Here is a 16,821-nt window from a genome sequence, read left to right on the forward strand (position 1 = left end):
ATTTTGGAGAAGTATGTAGTTTGAATTTGTGTAGCTGTCCGGTGCATCACGGAGAATCACCCGTATAAATTAGAGATGAGCGGGTTCGGTTTCTCTGAATCCGAACCCGCCCGAACTTCATGTTTTTTTACACGGGTCCGAGCGACTCGGATCTTCCCGCCTTGCTCGGTTAACCCGAGCGCGCCCGAACGTCATCATCACGCTGTCGGATTCTCGCGAGGCTCGGATTCTATCGCGAGACTCGGATTCTATATAAGGAGCCGCGCGTCGCGGCCATTTTCACACGTGCATTGAGATTGATAGGGAGAGGACGTGGCTGGCGTCCTCTCCGTTTAGAAATTAAAATAGATAGGAGAGTGAGAGTGAGACACTTCATTTACTTACTGGAGCTTAGGAGGAGTTATACTAGTGACTGATGACCAGTGACCTGACCACCAGTGCAGTTTTATAATTTATTATTATTTAATAATCCCTTCTGTTCTTGTTCTCTGCCTGAAAAAAACGATACACAGTGACTCAGTCACACTCACATACCATATCTGTGCTCAGCCCAGTGTGCTGCATCATCTATGTATAATATCTGACTGTGCTCACACAGCTTAATTGTGGGGGAGACTGGGGAGCAGTTATAGGTTATAGCAGGAGCCAGGAGTACATATTAAACAGTGCACACTTTTGCTGCCAGAGTGCCACTGCCAGTGTGACTGACCACTGACCACTGTGACCAGTGACCTGACCACACTGACCACCAGTATAGTATATTGTGATTGAATGTCTGCCTGAAAAAGTACACTCGTCGTGAGACTTGTGTGGTGTTTTTTTATTCTATAAAAATTAAAAAACTCATTCTGCTGACAGACAGTGTCCACTCCAGCAGGTCCGTCATTATATAATATATACCTGTCCGGCTGCAGTAGTGATATATATATATTTTTTATATCATTATTTATCATCCAGTCTACTAGCAGCAGACACAGTACGGTAGTTCACGGCTGTAGCTACCTCTGTGTCGGCACTCGGCAGTCCATCCATAATTGTATACCACCTACCCGTGGTTTTTTTTTCTTTCTTCTTTATACATACTACATCTCATTATCATCCAGTCTATATTAGCAGCAGACACAGTACAGTACGGTAGTCCACGGCTGTAGCTACCTCTGTGTCGGCACTCGGCACTCGGCAGTCCATCCATAATTGTATACCACCTACCCGTGGTTTTTTTTTTCTTTCTTCTTTATACATACTACATCTCATTATCAACCAGTCTATATTAGCAGCAGACACAGTACAGTACGGTAGTCCACGGCTGTAGCTACCTCTGTGTCGGCACTCGGCAGTCCATCCATAATTGTATACCACCTACCCGTGGTTTTTTTTTTCTTTCTTCTTTATACATACTACATCTCATTATCATCCAGTCTATATTAGCAGCAGACACAGTACAGTACGGTAGTCCACGGCTGTAGCTACCTCTGTGTCGGCACTCGGCAGTCCATCCATAATTGTATACCACCTACCCGTGGTTTTTTTTTTCTTTCTTCTTTATACATACTACATCTCATTATCATCCAGTCTATATTAGCAGCAGACACAGTACAGTACGGTAGTCCACGGCTGTAGCTACCTCTGTGTCGGCACTCGGCAGTCCATCCATAATTGTATACCACCTACCCGTGGTTTTTTTTTTCTTTCTTCTTTATACATACTACATCTCATTATCATCCAGTCTATATTAGCAGCAGACACAGTACAGTACGGTAGTCCACGGCTGTAGCTACCTCTGTGTCGGCACTCGGCAGTCCATCCATAATTGTATACCACCTACCCGTGGTTTTTTTTTTCTTTCTTCTTTATACATACTACATCTCATTATCAACCAGTCTATATTAGCAGCAGACACAGTACGGTAGTTCACGGCTGTAGCTACCTCTGTGTCGGCACTCGGCAGTCCATCCATAATTGTATACCACCTACCCGTGGTTTTTTTTTTCTTTCTTCTTTATACATACATACTACATCTCATTATCATCCAGTCTATATTAGCAGCAGACACAGTACAGTACGGTAGTCCACGGCTGTAGCTACCTCTGTGTCGGCACTCGGCAGTCCATCCATAATTGTATACCACCTACCCGTGGTTTTTTTTTCTTTCTTCTTTATACATACTGTACTACATCTCATTATCATCCAGTCTATATTAGCAGCAGACACAGTACAGTACGGTAGTCCACGGCTGTAGCTACCTCTGTGTCGGCACTCGGCAGTCCATCCATAAGTATACTAGTATCCATCCATCTCCATTGTTTACCTGAGGTGCCTTTTAGTTGTGCCTATTAAAATATGGAGAACAAAAATGTTGAGGTTCCAAAATTAGGGAAAGATCAAGATCCACTTCCACCTCGTGCTGAAGCTGCTGCCACTAGTCATGGCCGAGACGATGAAATGCCAGCAACGTCGTCTGCCAAGGCCGATGCCCAATGTCATAGTACAGAGCATGTCAAATCCAAAACACCAAATATCAGTAAAAAAAGGACTCCAAAACCTAAAATAAAATTGTCGGAGGAGAAGCGTAAACTTGCCAATATGCCATTTACCACACGGAGTGGCAAGGAACGGCTGAGGCCCTGGCCTATGTTCATGGCTAGTGGTTCAGCTTCACATGAGGATGGAAGCACTCAGCCTCTCGCTAGAAAACTGAAAAGACTCAAGCTGGCAAAAGCACCGCAAAGAACTGTGCATTCTTCGAAATCCCAAATCCACAAGGAGAGTCCAATTGTGTCGGTTGCGATGCCTGACCTTCCCAACACTGGACGTGAAGAGCATGCGCCTTCCACCATTTGCACGCCCCCTGCAAGTGCTGGAAGGAGCACCCGCAGTCCAGTTCCTGATAGTCAGATTGAAGATGTCAGTGTTGAAGTACACCAGGATGAGGAGGATATGGGTGTTGCTGGCGCTGGGGAGGAAATTGACCAGGAGGATTCTGATGGTGAGGTGGTTTGTTTAAGTCAGGCACCCGGGGAGACACCTGTTGTCCGTGGGAGGAATATGGCCGTTGACATGCCTGGTGAAAATACCAAAAAAATCAGCTCTTCAGTGTGGAGGTATTTCAACAGAAAAGCGGACAACAGGTGTCAAGCCGTGTGTTGCCTTTGTCAAGCTGTAATAAGTAGGGGTAAGGACGTTAACCACCTCGGAACATCCTCCCTTATACGTCACCTGCAGCGCATTCATAATAAGTCAGTGACAAGTTCAAAAACTTTGGGCGACAGCAGTCCACTGACCAGTAAATCCCTTCCTCTTGTAACCAAGCTCACGCAAACCACCCCACCAACTCCCTCAGTGTCAATTTCCTCCTTCCCCAGGAATGCCAATAGTCCTGCAGGCCATGTCACTGGCAATTCTGACGAGTCCTCTCCTGCCTGGGATTCCTCCGATGCATCCTTGCGTGTAACGCCTACTGCTGCTGGCGCTGCTGTTGTTGCTGCTGGGAGTCGATGGTCATCCCAGAGGGGAAGTCGTAAGCCCACTTGTACTACTTCCAGTAAGCAATTGACTGTCCAACAGTCCTTTGCGAGGAAGATGAAATATCACAGCAGTCATCCTGCTGCAAAGCGGATAACTGAGGCCTTGACAACTATGTTGGTGTTAGACGTGCGTCCGGTATCCGCCGTTAGTTCACAGGGAACTAGACAATTTATTGAGGCAGTGTGCCCCCGTTACCAAATACCATCTAGGTTCCACTTCTCTAGGCAGGCGATACCGAGAATGTACACGGACGTCAGAAAAAGACTCACCAGTGTCCTAAAAAATGCAGTTGTACCCAATGTCCACTTAACCACGGACATGTGGACAAGTGGAGCAGGGCAGGGTCAGGACTATATGACTGTGACAGCCCACTGGGTAGATGTATAGACTCCCGCCGCAAGAACAGCAGCGGCGGCACCAGTAGCAGCATCTCGCAAACGCCAACTCTTTCCTAGGCAGGCTACGCTTTGTATCACCGCTTTCCAGAATACGCACACAGCTGAAAACCTCTTACGGCAACTGAGGAAGATCATCGCGGAATGGCTTACCCCAATTGGACTCTCCTGTGGATTTGTGGCATCGGACAACGCCAGCAATATTGTGTGTGCATTAAATATGGGCAAATTCCAGCACGTCCCATGTTTTGCACATACCTTGAATTTGGTGGTGCAGAATTTTTTAAAAAACGACAGGGGCGTGCAAGAGATGCTGTCGGTGGCCAGAAGAATTGCGGGACACTTTCGGCGTACAGGCACCACGTACAGAAGACTGGAGCACCACCAAAAACTACTGAACCTGCCCTGCCATCATCTGAAGCAAGAAGTGGTAACGAGGTGGAATTCAACCCTCTATATGCTTCAGAGGTTGGAGGAGCAGCAAAAGGCCATTCAAGCCTATACAATTGAGCACGATATAGGAGGTGGAATGCACCTGTCTCAAGTGCAGTGGAGAATGATTTCAACGTTGTGCAAGGTTCTGATGCCCTTTGAACTTGCCACACGTGAAGTCAGTTCAGACACTGCCAGCCTGAGTCAGGTCATTCCCCTCATCAGGCTTTTGCAGAAGAAGCTGGAGACATTGAAGGAGGAGCTAACACGGAGCGATTCCGCTAGGCATGTGGGACTTGTGGATGGAGCCCTTAATTCGCTTAACAAGGATTCACGGGTGGTCAATCTGTTGAAATCAGAGCACTACATTTTGGCCACCGTGCTCGATCCTAGATTTAAAGCCTACCTTGGATCTCTCTTTCCGGCAGACACATGTCTGCCTGGGTTGAAAGACCTGCTGGTGAGAAAATTGTCAAGTCAAGCGGAACGCGACCTGTCAACATCTCCTCCTTCACATTCTCCCGCAACTGGGGGTGCGAGGAAAAGGCTCAGAATTCCGAGCCCACCCGCTGGCGGTGATGCAGGGCAGTCTGGAGCGACTGCTGATGCTGACATCTGGTCCGGACTGAAGGACCTGACAACGATTACGGACATGTCGTCTACTGTCACTGCATATGATTCTCTCACCATTGAAAGAATGGTGGAGGATTATATGAGTGACCGCATCCAAGTAGGCACGTCACACAGTCCGTACTTATACTGGCAGGAAAAAGAGGCAATTTGGAGGCCCTTGCACAAACTGGCTTTATTCTACCTAAGTTGCCCTCCCACAAGTGTGTACTCCGAAAGAGTGTTTAGTGCCGCCGCTCACCTTGTCAGCAATCGGCGTACGAGGTTACATCCAGAAAATGTGGAGAAGATGATGTTCATTAAAATGAATTATAATCAATTCCTCCGTGGAGACATTGACCAGCAGCAATTGCCTCCACAAAGTACACAGGGAGCTGAGATGGTGGATTCCAGTGGGGACGAATTGATAATCTGTGAGGAGGGGGATGTACACGGTGATATATCGGAGGATGATGATGAGGTGGACATCTTGCCTCTGTAGAGCCAGTTTGTGCAAGGAGAGATTAATTGCTTCTTTTTTGGTGGGGGTCCAAACCAACCCGTCATTTCAGTCACAGTCGTGTGGCAGACCCTGTCACTGAAATGATGGGTTGGTTAAAGTGTGCATGTCCTGTTTATACAACATAAGGGTGGGTGGGAGGGCCCAAGGACAATTCCATCTTGCACCTCTTTTTTCTTTTCTTTTTCTTTGCGTCATGTGCTGTTTGGGGAGGGTTTTTTGGAAGGGACATCCTGCGTGACACTGCAGTGCCACTCCTAGATGGGCCCGGTGTTTGTGTCGGCCACTAGGGTCGCTTATCTTACTCACACAGCTACCTCATTGCGCCTCTTTTTTTCTTTGCGTCATGTGCTGTTTGGGGAGGGTTTTTTGGAAGGGACATCCTGCGTGACACTGCAGTGCCACTCCTAGATGGGCCCGGTGTTTGTGTCGGCCACTAGGGTCGCTTATCTTACTCACACAGCTACCTCATTGCACCTCTTTTTTTCTTTGCGTCATGTGCTGTTTGGGGAGGGTTTTTTGGAAGGGACATCCTGCGTGACACTGCAGTGACACTCCTAGATGGGCCCAGTGTTCGTGTCGGCCACTAGGGTCGCTTATCTTACTCACACAGCTACCTCATTGCGCCTCTTTTTTTCTTTGCGTCATGTGCTGTTTGGGGAGGATTTTTTGGAAGGGACATCCTGCGTGACACTGCAGTGACACTCCTAGATGGGCCCGGTGTTTGTGTCGGCCACTAGGGTCGCTTATCTTACTCACACAGCTACCTCATTGCGCCTCTTTTTTTCTTTGCGTCATGTGCTGTTTGGGGAGGGTTTTTTGGAAGGGACATCCTGCGTGACACTGCAGTGACACTCCTAGATGGGCCCGGTGTTTGTGTCGGCCACTAGGGTCGCTTATCTTACTCACACAGCTACCTCATTGCGCCTCTTTTTTTCTTTGCGTCATGTGCTGTTTGGGGAGGTTTTTTTGGAAGGGACATCCTGCGTGACACTGCAGTGACACTCCTAGATGGGCCCGGTGTTTGTGTCGGCCACTAGGGTCGCTTATCTTACTCACACAGCTACCTCATTGCGCCTCTTTTTTTCTTTGCGTCATGTGCTGTTTGGGGAGGGTTTTTTGGAAGGGACATCCTGCGTGACACTGCAGTGCCACTCCTAGATGGGCCCGGTGTTTGTGTCGGCCACTAGGGTCGCTTAGCTTAGTCATCCAGCGACCTAGGTGCAAATTTTAGGACTAAAAATAATATTGTGAGGTGTGAGGTATTCAGAATAGACTGAAAATGAGTGTAAATTATGGTTTTTGAGGTTAATAATACTTTGGGATCAAAATGACCCCCAAATTCTATGATTTAAGCTGTTTTTTAGTGTTTTTTAAAAAAAACACCCGAATCCAAAACACACCCGAATCCGACAAAAAAAATTCGGTGAGGTTTTGACAAAACGCGGTCGAACCCAAAACACGGCCGCGGAACCGAACCCAAAACCAAAACACAAAACCCGAAAAATTTCCGGCGCTCATCTCTAGTATAAATGTGTTCTTATATTTCCAACTTCCAATATAACATAATAATTAAGCTCTATTAATATAATTAAACAACAATTTGAATCTCTAATATATGCAGTGACTGCACCATGTTAATCATTCTGTGAGTCACTTAGTCCCATCATACTTGGGGCCCTACTGTGTCTGAGCCCTATCCAGTGGCGTATCTACAGAGGAGGGGACACGTGTGCAGTCTCTGTGTGTGGGCCCCTCCTCTCCCGTAGCCGGCAGCGATGTTATGGCAGGATGTACTAACCTCTCTCGTTGCGCAGGGCCGTCTTTTAGTATGGGCTCAATGGGCACTTGCCCAAGGGCCCCAGGAGTATAAGGGCCCTAGGCTGATAACTGAGGGTCCCCTCTTTCCAGGGGTACCAGATTTTTGAAAATCGGCCATGGGGAACCAGAGATATCGGACTTCAAATCAGTGGTCCCCATCCAAGTCTGTTAATTACTCTTCACTGCCACATATCTTGGGTTCTGTCTGACTTAGAATTTTTCTGAGGACATACTCCAAAAGCTGGGACTCTCCCCTTTTGGAGAACACTGGCAGCTTGTCTCAGCCTTCAAGCAGCTGGTCCCTTCTCCAGCTCCACACGCCTAATATGCAGTTTTATATTTTCATTGGTGGATTGCTCAGGCTCCTGAACTCTGATCCCCAAGTCCCCAGTACCTCCTGAAAGGTGTCTCCAGTACCTCCTGAAAGGTGTCTCCAGTACCTCCTGAAAGGTGGTACTCTGTAGTTTTTTTATCCCATTCAAAGCTAAGAAATCTATTTTCAGGGACTTGCGATATCTGCAGTCTAGCAAGCTGACCTCTCACCAGAAAATGATGAATATTAAGCCCACTCCACTATCGACCCCTCCTCTACGTATTAAACACCCCCTACCACCCTGGAAGTCATGTACAAGGGCCCCTTCATTCAACCCAATGCCTCTTTATACAGTTTAGTGTTCTGCCTCCCACCTCATCTGTGCAGTAAATGAGTAATTAGCACAGATTATTCCTCCAGGTCCTACATGCTGAGTGGAAGATCGAACACACCCTACCGCCCGAAGGACATCAAAGCTGCCGGTGATAGCACCCTCACCCCTACCGCTGGAGGATGGGTAGGGGCCCCAGTGCATTGCTGTGCCCAGGGGCCTACACTGCTGTTAAGACAGCCCTGTCGTTGCGGTATCAGGGTTATCTCTACGCTCCCGGTGTTGTTAACTGACTTCCTCCCGCTTCCCGGCGTTCCCCAACACTCCCTGTAGTTTCCACGTCACACTAGGCGTCACTGCGGTCCGTCTCATCACTGCCGCGGCCACTGATCTCTCTGTAGTGATTGTTCAGTGCTGTGCTCCCTCTATCAGTTGCACATGCGCAGTAGTCTTTGCTTCCTGACATGCGCACACTGGCATGTGGGAAGCCGGATCCTGTTCCCTGCCTGCACGCAGGGAGGTTACTGGCTCCGTATCTTAGAGCATACGGGGTCGGCGAAGGGACAGGGGGAGCGCAGCGCTGAACAAGCGCTACGGAGAGCGCAAGATTGAGTGGCCACATCGGTGATGAGGCAGACTACAGTGAGAGGAGAAAACAACGAGAGAATGGTGGGGAGTGCCGGGCAGCGGGAGGAGACCAGTAACCTCAGAAAATACACAGGGAGCGCAGAGATAACCCTGATATCGCAGCGGGAGAGGTTAGTACATCCCGCCCTCAGTGCTCTGAGCACTAGAGACTCTGGCACAGTGCCGGAGACAACAGCGCTTGCGCAGGTGTCTGGAAAAATGGCGCGGCTGCCATTTTTCCGGAGACCTGCACATGCGCTATAGACTCTGGCACTGTGCCAGAGTCTCTAGTGCTCAGAGCACTAAAAGCGCTGTCGGCTACGGGAGAGGAGGGGCCCAAACACGGGAACCAATGGACACCAGAAAGGTAAGTATAGAAGAAATGGGTGCAGTGTGTGTGTTTGGTGTGGACCCCCTCTGGATCCAGGGGCCCGTGTGCACCGCACACACTGCACTCATTATAGATACGCCACTGGTCCTGTCCTAATTTATGATATTCAGCACAGAATCTTTCTCTGCAGCAACAACCTGAGTGATTGTGATTAACTGGATAGGGACAATACTTTTGGCTGGGACAGGGCCTTATTTTGGTTTATGGCAGCCCTAGGCAAATACACTGGGAGCCTATCCCAACCAATGATTAAGTTTGAAATTGGTGCAACAGTATTTGTATGAACTATTTGTCATCTCAGTGCTGGCTTTCTTTTCTTTCAATTACTTATTTTCTACTACATATATAATGCAAATTTACATATACAATAACTAGGCTGTAAACTAGGCCTTTAAACCGGGAACTCACAGGTTATGTGGCTGGCTGGCTGACTTCACGCCTGCATTTCACCTGATTTTAATCTGCTACAGTACCTGTGTAATTCATAAGTGTCCCAGTTTAAAGGGATATGGTAAGCCTTCGTATAACCAGCAAGATAACATGGCATATACTTCAATGCAATGTATATTATATTTTTTAACACAATTGAAAAATGAATAATTGATATTCAAAAGAGGACAAAAATGAACAATACAATATACATCCAATATATTCACTACATGCATACAATGTACTACTATAATAGTTCATCAGACAATAAATAAATGTCATAAACCTATTACGGTTGGAGAAGTAGAATACAGTGCTAGATCATACTTACCTACTCTCCCGGAAGCTGCGGGAGGCTCCCGTTTTTGGGGTAGCCCCCCGCATCCCCGGAAGAGTGGGCAGGTCTCCTGCATCCTGCTCGCACCCTAGTGATGCGAGCAGGATGGAGCGATAGCCTCCCGCATTCGCGGGTCCGTCGGGTGGAGAAGGGGTTAAATTGACGCGAACTTAATGATTTCACAGTCCAGCCCCGCCCCCCGAAGACCCCTGCAGCGTCTCCTCTCCGGGCTTCTCCCGAAGAGGAGAAATAAAATGTAGGTAAGTATGTGCTAGATAGGATTTTCTAAAACAGCAACATATAAAAACGAGTTTTACGGTAAGAACTTACCTTTGTTAAAACTCTTTCTGCGAGGTACACTGGGCTCCACAAGGAATGACATAGGGGTGTAGAGTAGGATCTTGATCCGAGGCACCAACAGGCTCAAAAGCTTTGACTGTTCCCAGAATGCATAGCGCCGCCTCCTCTATAACCCCGCCTCCCTGCACAGGAGCTCCGTTTTTAGTTAACCAGCCCAATGCAGTAGCAGGAAAAGAGACGACAACGGTTAGTAGCCACATATACCACACTCTCACGACAGGAGAAGTGTCAGCGGCTAATGCCATACCAACCCAAAGAAGCTAAGTGCGTCAGGGTGGGCGCCTTGTGGAGCCCAGTGTACCTCGCAGAAAGAGTTTTAACAAAGGTAAGTTCTTACCATAAAACTCGTTTTCTGCTGCGGGGTACACTGGGCTCCACAAGGAAAGACATAGGGGATGTCCTAAAGCAGTTCCTTATGGGAGGGGACGCACTGTAGAGGGCACAAGAACCCGGCGTCCAAAGGAAGCATCCTGGGAAGCGGCAGTATCGAAGGCATAGAACCTTATGAACGTGTTCACTGAAGACCACGTAGCCGCCTTGCACAATTGTTCAAGGGTCGCACCACGGCGGGCCGCCCAAGAAGGCCCAACAGACCGAGTAGAATGGGCCGTAATGTGAGCAGGAGCTGATAGACCAGCCCTCACATAAGCATGTGCAATCACCATTCTAATCCATCTGGCCAAAGTTTGCTTGTGAGCAGGCCAGCCCCGTTTGTGAAATCCAAACAACACAAAGAGAGAATCAGATTTCCTAATAGAAGCAGTTCTCTTCACATAGATACGGAGAGCCCGTACCACATCCAAAGACCGCTCTTTGGGAGACAGATCAGGAGAAATAAGTGCCGGAACCACAATCTCCTGGTCAAGGTGAAGGAAGAAACCACCTTAGGTAAATGACCGGGATGAGTCCTAAGGACTGCGCGGTCACTGTGAAATATCAGATATGGGGAACTACAAGACAAGGCACCCAAATCCGACACTCTTCTAGCTGAAGCAATAGCCAGCAGAAACACCACCTTAAGGGAAAGCCACTTTAGATCAGCTGAACCAAGAGGTTCAAACGGAAACTCTTGTAACGCCTCCAAAACCACCGACAAGTCCCAAGGAGCCACAGGCGGGACATAGGGAGGCTGGATACGCAACACACCCTGAGTAAAGGTATGCACATCAGGTAAGGTCGCAATCTTTCTCTAAAACCACACTGACAAGGCAGATATTTGAACCTTGAGGGAGGCCAGACGCAGGCCTAAGTCCAGGCCCTGCTAAAGAAAGGCCAACAACTTGGCTATACTAAACTTGGAAGCATCATAATCGTTAGATGCGCACCAAACAAAGTAAGAATGCCAGACCCTATAGTAAATCCGAGCAGAAGCCGGTTTCCGGGCCCGCAACATAGTTTGAATGACCACCTCAGAAAACCTTTTAGCCCTTAAGACGGAAGCTTCAAGAGCCACGCCGTCAAAGACAGCCGGGCTAGGTCCTGGTAGACACAAGGGCCCTGGACGAGGAGGTCTGGGCGTTGTGGAAGTAGAATTGGACGCTCTGACGATAGGCCCTGCAGGTTTTAGAACCAGTGCCTTCTGGGCCACGCTGGAGCTATGAGAAGCAGAATTACTCTTTCTTGCTTGAACTCCCGAATTACCCTGGGCAGGAGTGACACCGGAGGGAACACGTACGGCAGCCGAAACCTCCACGGCACCGCCAGCGCATCCACGAATGCTGCTTGAGGATCCCTTGTCCTTGCTCCGAAGACCGGAACCTTGTGATTGTGTCGAGACGCCATCAGATCCATGTCTGGAAGGCCCCACTTTTCCACTAGGAGTTGAAACACTTCTGGATGGAGGCCCCACTCTCCGGCGTGTACGTCCTGACGACTGAGAAAGTCCGCTTCCCAATTCAGGACTCCCGGAATGAATATTGCCGATATGGTCGGTAGATGGCGTTCCGCCCAATGTAGAATCCGTGAGACTTCCTTCATTGCCAAACGGCTTCGAGTGCTGCCTTGACGGTTTATGTAAGCCACTGTGGTGGCGTTGTCCGACTGTACTTGAACAGGACGGTTCTGAATTAAATGCTGGGCCAGGGTCAACGCATTGAAGACCGCCCGCAATTCCAGAATGTTGATTGAGAGGAGAGATTCCTCCTTGGTCCACCGACCCTGAAGGGAGTGTTGCTCCATCACCGCTCCCCAACCTCTGAGACTGGCATCTGTCGTCAACAGGACCCAGTCGGATATCCAGAAGGGACGGCCCCTGCACAATCGTTGATCCTGGAGCCACCAGTGCAGCGACAGACTGACCTCCGGAGTCAATGAGATCATGTGAGACCTGATCTGGTGAGGCGGCCTCTGGAGGGGGGAGAATGGAATTGAGCATACTCCACCATGTCGAATGCTGATACCATGAGGCCCAGCACCTGCATCGCCAAATGTATCGACACTTGCGGACGAGAAAGGAAGCAACGAATCCTGTCCTGAAGCTTCAGGACTTTCTCCTGAGACAAGAACAACCGCTGGTTGTGAGTGTCCAATAGCGCTCCCAGGTGCACCATGCTCTGAGCAGGGACCAGGGAAGATTTCTTCCAGTTGGTGAGCCACCCGTGGGCTTGCAGAAACTGGACAGTCATATCCAGATGACGTAGGAGAAGTTCTGGGGAATTTGCCAGGATTAACAAGTCGTCCAGATATGGCAGTATCCTGACCCCTTGACGGCGGAGTACCACCGTCATCACCGCCATAACTTTGGTGAAGACTTGCGGAGCCGTAGTTAAACCAAAAGTTAACGCCCGAAACTGGTAATGGAGGTTGCCAATCGCAAACCTCAGGTATTGCTGATGTGACACTGCTATAGGAATATGCAGGTAAGCATCCTGTATGTCCAGGGAGACCATGTAGTCCCCAGGTTCCAAGGCAAGAACTATAGAGCGAAGGGTTTCCATACGGAACTTGGAAACTTTCACAAACCTGTTCAATGCCTTGAGGTTGAGAATGGGCCGAGAAGACCCATTTGGTTTCGGGACCAGAAACAGCGGAGAATAGTACCCCCGGCCCCTCTGAGCAAGAGGCACCTGTACTAAGACTCCTGTATCCGGGAGGGTCTGTACCACCGAATGTAGAGTGTTTGCCTTTGTCTAGTCCAACGGGACGTCTGTCCGGCAAAAACGATGAGGGGGCCGGTTTTTGAAGACTATGGCGTAACCTCGAGTGACGACTTCCCGTACCCAGGCATCTGAAGTTGTCTTCAACCATTCCTGGGTATACCCTAGAAGCCGGCCCCCCTCCCTGGGAACCCCCAGGGGGAGGCCCGACCCATCATGCGGCAGGCTTATCGGTCTTGGAAGCTGGCTGATGGGCAGCCCAGGCTCTTTTGGGCTACGGCTTACCAGGTTTGGAAGTGCGGGCCTGCTTGTACGCCTGACCTTTTGCTTTACCTGAAGGACGAAAGGGGCGAAAGGAAGTACCTTTAGCCTTCGACACAGAAGGAGCGGTACTTGGCAGACAGGCAGTTTTGGCAGTAGCCAAGTCAGCCACTATCTTATTTAAGTCCTCCCCAAACAGAATATCTCCCTTGAAAGGGAGTACCTCAAGGGTTTTTCTAGAATCCAGATCCACAGACCAGGATCTCATCCACAATATCCGGCGAGCCAGGACTGATGTAGCAGAGGCCTTGGCTGCAAGGATACCGGCATCAGTAGCCAACTCTTTAATATAGTGAGAAGCTGTGACAATATATGACAAGCATTGTCTAGCATGGTCAGAAGAGATTTCAGTTTCTAACTCTAGGGCCCATGCTTCAATAGCCTCTGCAATAGCTATAGCCTCTCTTCAATAGCCTCAATGTTGCTGCAATAGTGGGCCTTTGTGCAGCACCCGTGAGGGTGTAAATCGCTTTTAGACAACCCTCCACACGTTTATCCGTAGGCTCTTTTAGAGACGTGACGGTAGTGACAGGTAGAGCTGAGGAAACCACCATCCTAGCCACATGTGAGTCTACTGGAGGAGGCGTTTCCCAATTTTTAGACAGCTCTGGCGCGAGGGGATAGCGAGCCAGCATCTTCTTTTGAGGCACAAACTTCTTTCCCGGGTTTCCCCAGGGTTCCTGACGTACATCCACTAGGTGGTCAGAGTGAGGTAAAACTTGTTTAACCACCTTCTGACACTTGAACCTATCTGGTTTCTTAGGAGGGGCGGATGGCTCGGGATCATCCGTAATCTGTAAAATCAACTTAATAGCCTCCAAAAGATCAGGAACATCCACATGTGAACTACCCTCCCCCTCAGCAGTATCTGTGTCAGAATCTGTGGGGTCAGTGTAAGCGCCATCTACATCAGACGAGGTGTCAGTGACAGCAGTGGATTGTGAGGAGATAACAGCTCGCTTAGAGGACCCCTTGGTCTTAGGCGAGCGAGGGTCAGACTTTTTAGTAGTCAAGGACTGGTTCAACTTCTTCAATTGAGCAGATAAATTATCCGCCCACAGCGGGTTAGCTGAAGGGACCACATACGGTTGCAACTTCATAGGAGGTCCCATAGGGGGTGTTAGTTTAGTAACTAGCGTATGTAGAAGCCACAGTCCCACTGGGGTGGGCAAGGAGCCCCCAGAACCAGAGCCCACAGCTGCTATGGTCTCCTCATAGGGGTCTGTGGCTTCAGCAACACCGGCAGTGTGTTCAGCCCCAGAACCATTACCTTCAGAAGCAGACATGATATAACTTGCAGTATCAGGTAACACAGTACAATTGTCAGCAGCACAATACCTCTTGCCCAAACCCCTGCATAGTGTAGTCAGCACAAATAGGGATACAGGAGAGGTATGGTGACTAAAATCACAGAGAAAAATACGTATTTAAGTATATCTTGTGAAAATCCTATATAATTATAAAACCTGACGCACCAAGCCCCTCAGGTTATAGAATATAGGGGTAGCAAGTTGAGTGAGAGACACGAAATGGAAACCACTCAGCAAGCTAATGCACATACATATAGTCACATGTAAACAATGCAGAGGTTATTACTAACAATAATACTGCACTGGACCAGCTTATATAGCTACGTAGTCAATAGATATAACACTGCACAGTAAGAACTGGATGTATATCACAGGGTACTTGTACCAGAGAACCCTGAATAAATGCACTCTTTCTTAACTAACACTGTCTAATTGACATGTAGAATACTTAAGTGTCATGTAAAGTCACAGCGCTGTCAACCAGGCGGCTTTACAAAGGAGGATTTGCCCAAACAGTCCCAGGAACAGTGTAGCTTAGAGAAATGGCGCCCAAACACTGACAGGGAGTGAGGGAGAGACAGATATGCAGCTCCAGGGCGGGAACATTTGCTGGAAATGGCGCACTGGGGCTGGGGGAGGGGCTCCAGGTCTAAGCCTTATCCCCTCTGCTGGCAAAACCACCAGGTACTGCAGGCTACACATAAAAAAAAGGTTTTAAGATAAAACCTGACCTGCACCCATGCCCTGGTGATCTAGCGGGATCGCCTGTACTGCCACAATGTCCACCGCCAGCGCGCGCGGCCCATCTCCCACTGACCGCGCCAGATCGCGATAAAGCACGGGTCCCGCGAGCGGGACCCACTCACCACCTCCCGAAGCGCGGCCACGCGATCCCGGAGAGCCCCCGTTGTGTGTTGACTCAGAAGAAAACCGGAGCCTCCTGCTGTAGTTACCCGGCAACCAGGGCTCGGGAGTCACTAGACATGTACACACTGCTACAGCCCTTGAAGTCTTCACTTTTCTTCTCAAAAAAAGCTCTTCTTAGGGCTGCCTGGAGCAGCCCCTCAGTTATGTGCCTACTATCTGCGGCACCAACTACAAAACTGAGCTCCTGTGCAGGGAGGCGGGGTTATAGACGAGGCGGCGCTATGCATTCTGGGAACAGTCAAAGCTTTTGAGCCTGTTGGTGCCTCGGATCAAGATTCTACTCTACACCCCTATGTCTTTCCTTGTGGAGCCCAGTGTACCCTGCAGCAGAAACAACAAATATACAGGGATGACAAAAAATTGGAAATATTTTAATATATAAGAGAAAAATAAACTGTCCATTTTTGAGCTAACCGGTAAAAAAATAAAGCAATAACAGCTGAAAAGCAGCAAATACCTCTTCCAGAACCCCGGATCACGGTTTCATTCGACAGCAAAGCATTGCCATTAGATATGGTCTTGTTAGGTCTGTCTGGTGGTTTACTGCTAAGGTCTTTTTTAATGTCTTTCTTTAGTTCCTAAAGACAAAACAGAAATAATGCATTAAGTCAAAAGTACATGGCTGCTTCAGATTCATAAAAGAAACATCAAACAGAGGTCATTGTGCTCTCTCTGCAGAGTCTGTCTATATAAGCGTCAGATTAAAACGGCAACCTAGACACTTCAGCAGACATTTCAACTACATTACAGTAGGTGTCATTACACTATTATTTCATACTAGTGCTGGAAAACGTACACTGCTGCAATATACAACATAGTCACACATGTGTAACAAAATAAAGAATGCTATGTGTTAGGAATCGGATTATAACCCAAATAGATATGAATGCTTGGAAAGTGATACGGGATACATTTGCTGGTGCTATTCTGTGAAAGCACATAGAAAATATGAGGACGCAAAGCCATAGTTGCCTACCCTCCCTCATTCTGCAGGAGACTCCCTGAAATAGCAGCAATCTCCTTGTCTCCCTGAATAGTCCAGCAATCTCCCTCATTGCACCTTACCCCCATTATGTAG

General features: G+C 48.6%; 1 protein-coding gene across 2 annotated transcripts in view; it reads right to left on the reverse strand.

Moving 5' to 3' along the window:
- The window catches only part of SH3KBP1 (SH3 domain containing kinase binding protein 1), a 677,269-nt gene that overhangs the window by 379,134 nt on the left and 281,314 nt on the right, over window positions 1-16,821 (reverse strand). For both annotated transcript variants that reach the window (XM_063955734.1, XM_063955735.1), the window contains one exon: window positions 16,201-16,321. In XM_063955734.1, coding sequence (XP_063811804.1) covers window positions 16,201-16,321 — 121 coding nt within the window. The remainder of the gene's footprint in view (window positions 1-16,200; window positions 16,322-16,821) is intronic.

This window comes from Pseudophryne corroboree, chromosome 2 (genome assembly GCF_028390025.1).
Source record: "Pseudophryne corroboree isolate aPseCor3 chromosome 2, aPseCor3.hap2, whole genome shotgun sequence".
NCBI lineage: Eukaryota > Metazoa > Chordata > Amphibia > Anura > Myobatrachidae > Pseudophryne > Pseudophryne corroboree.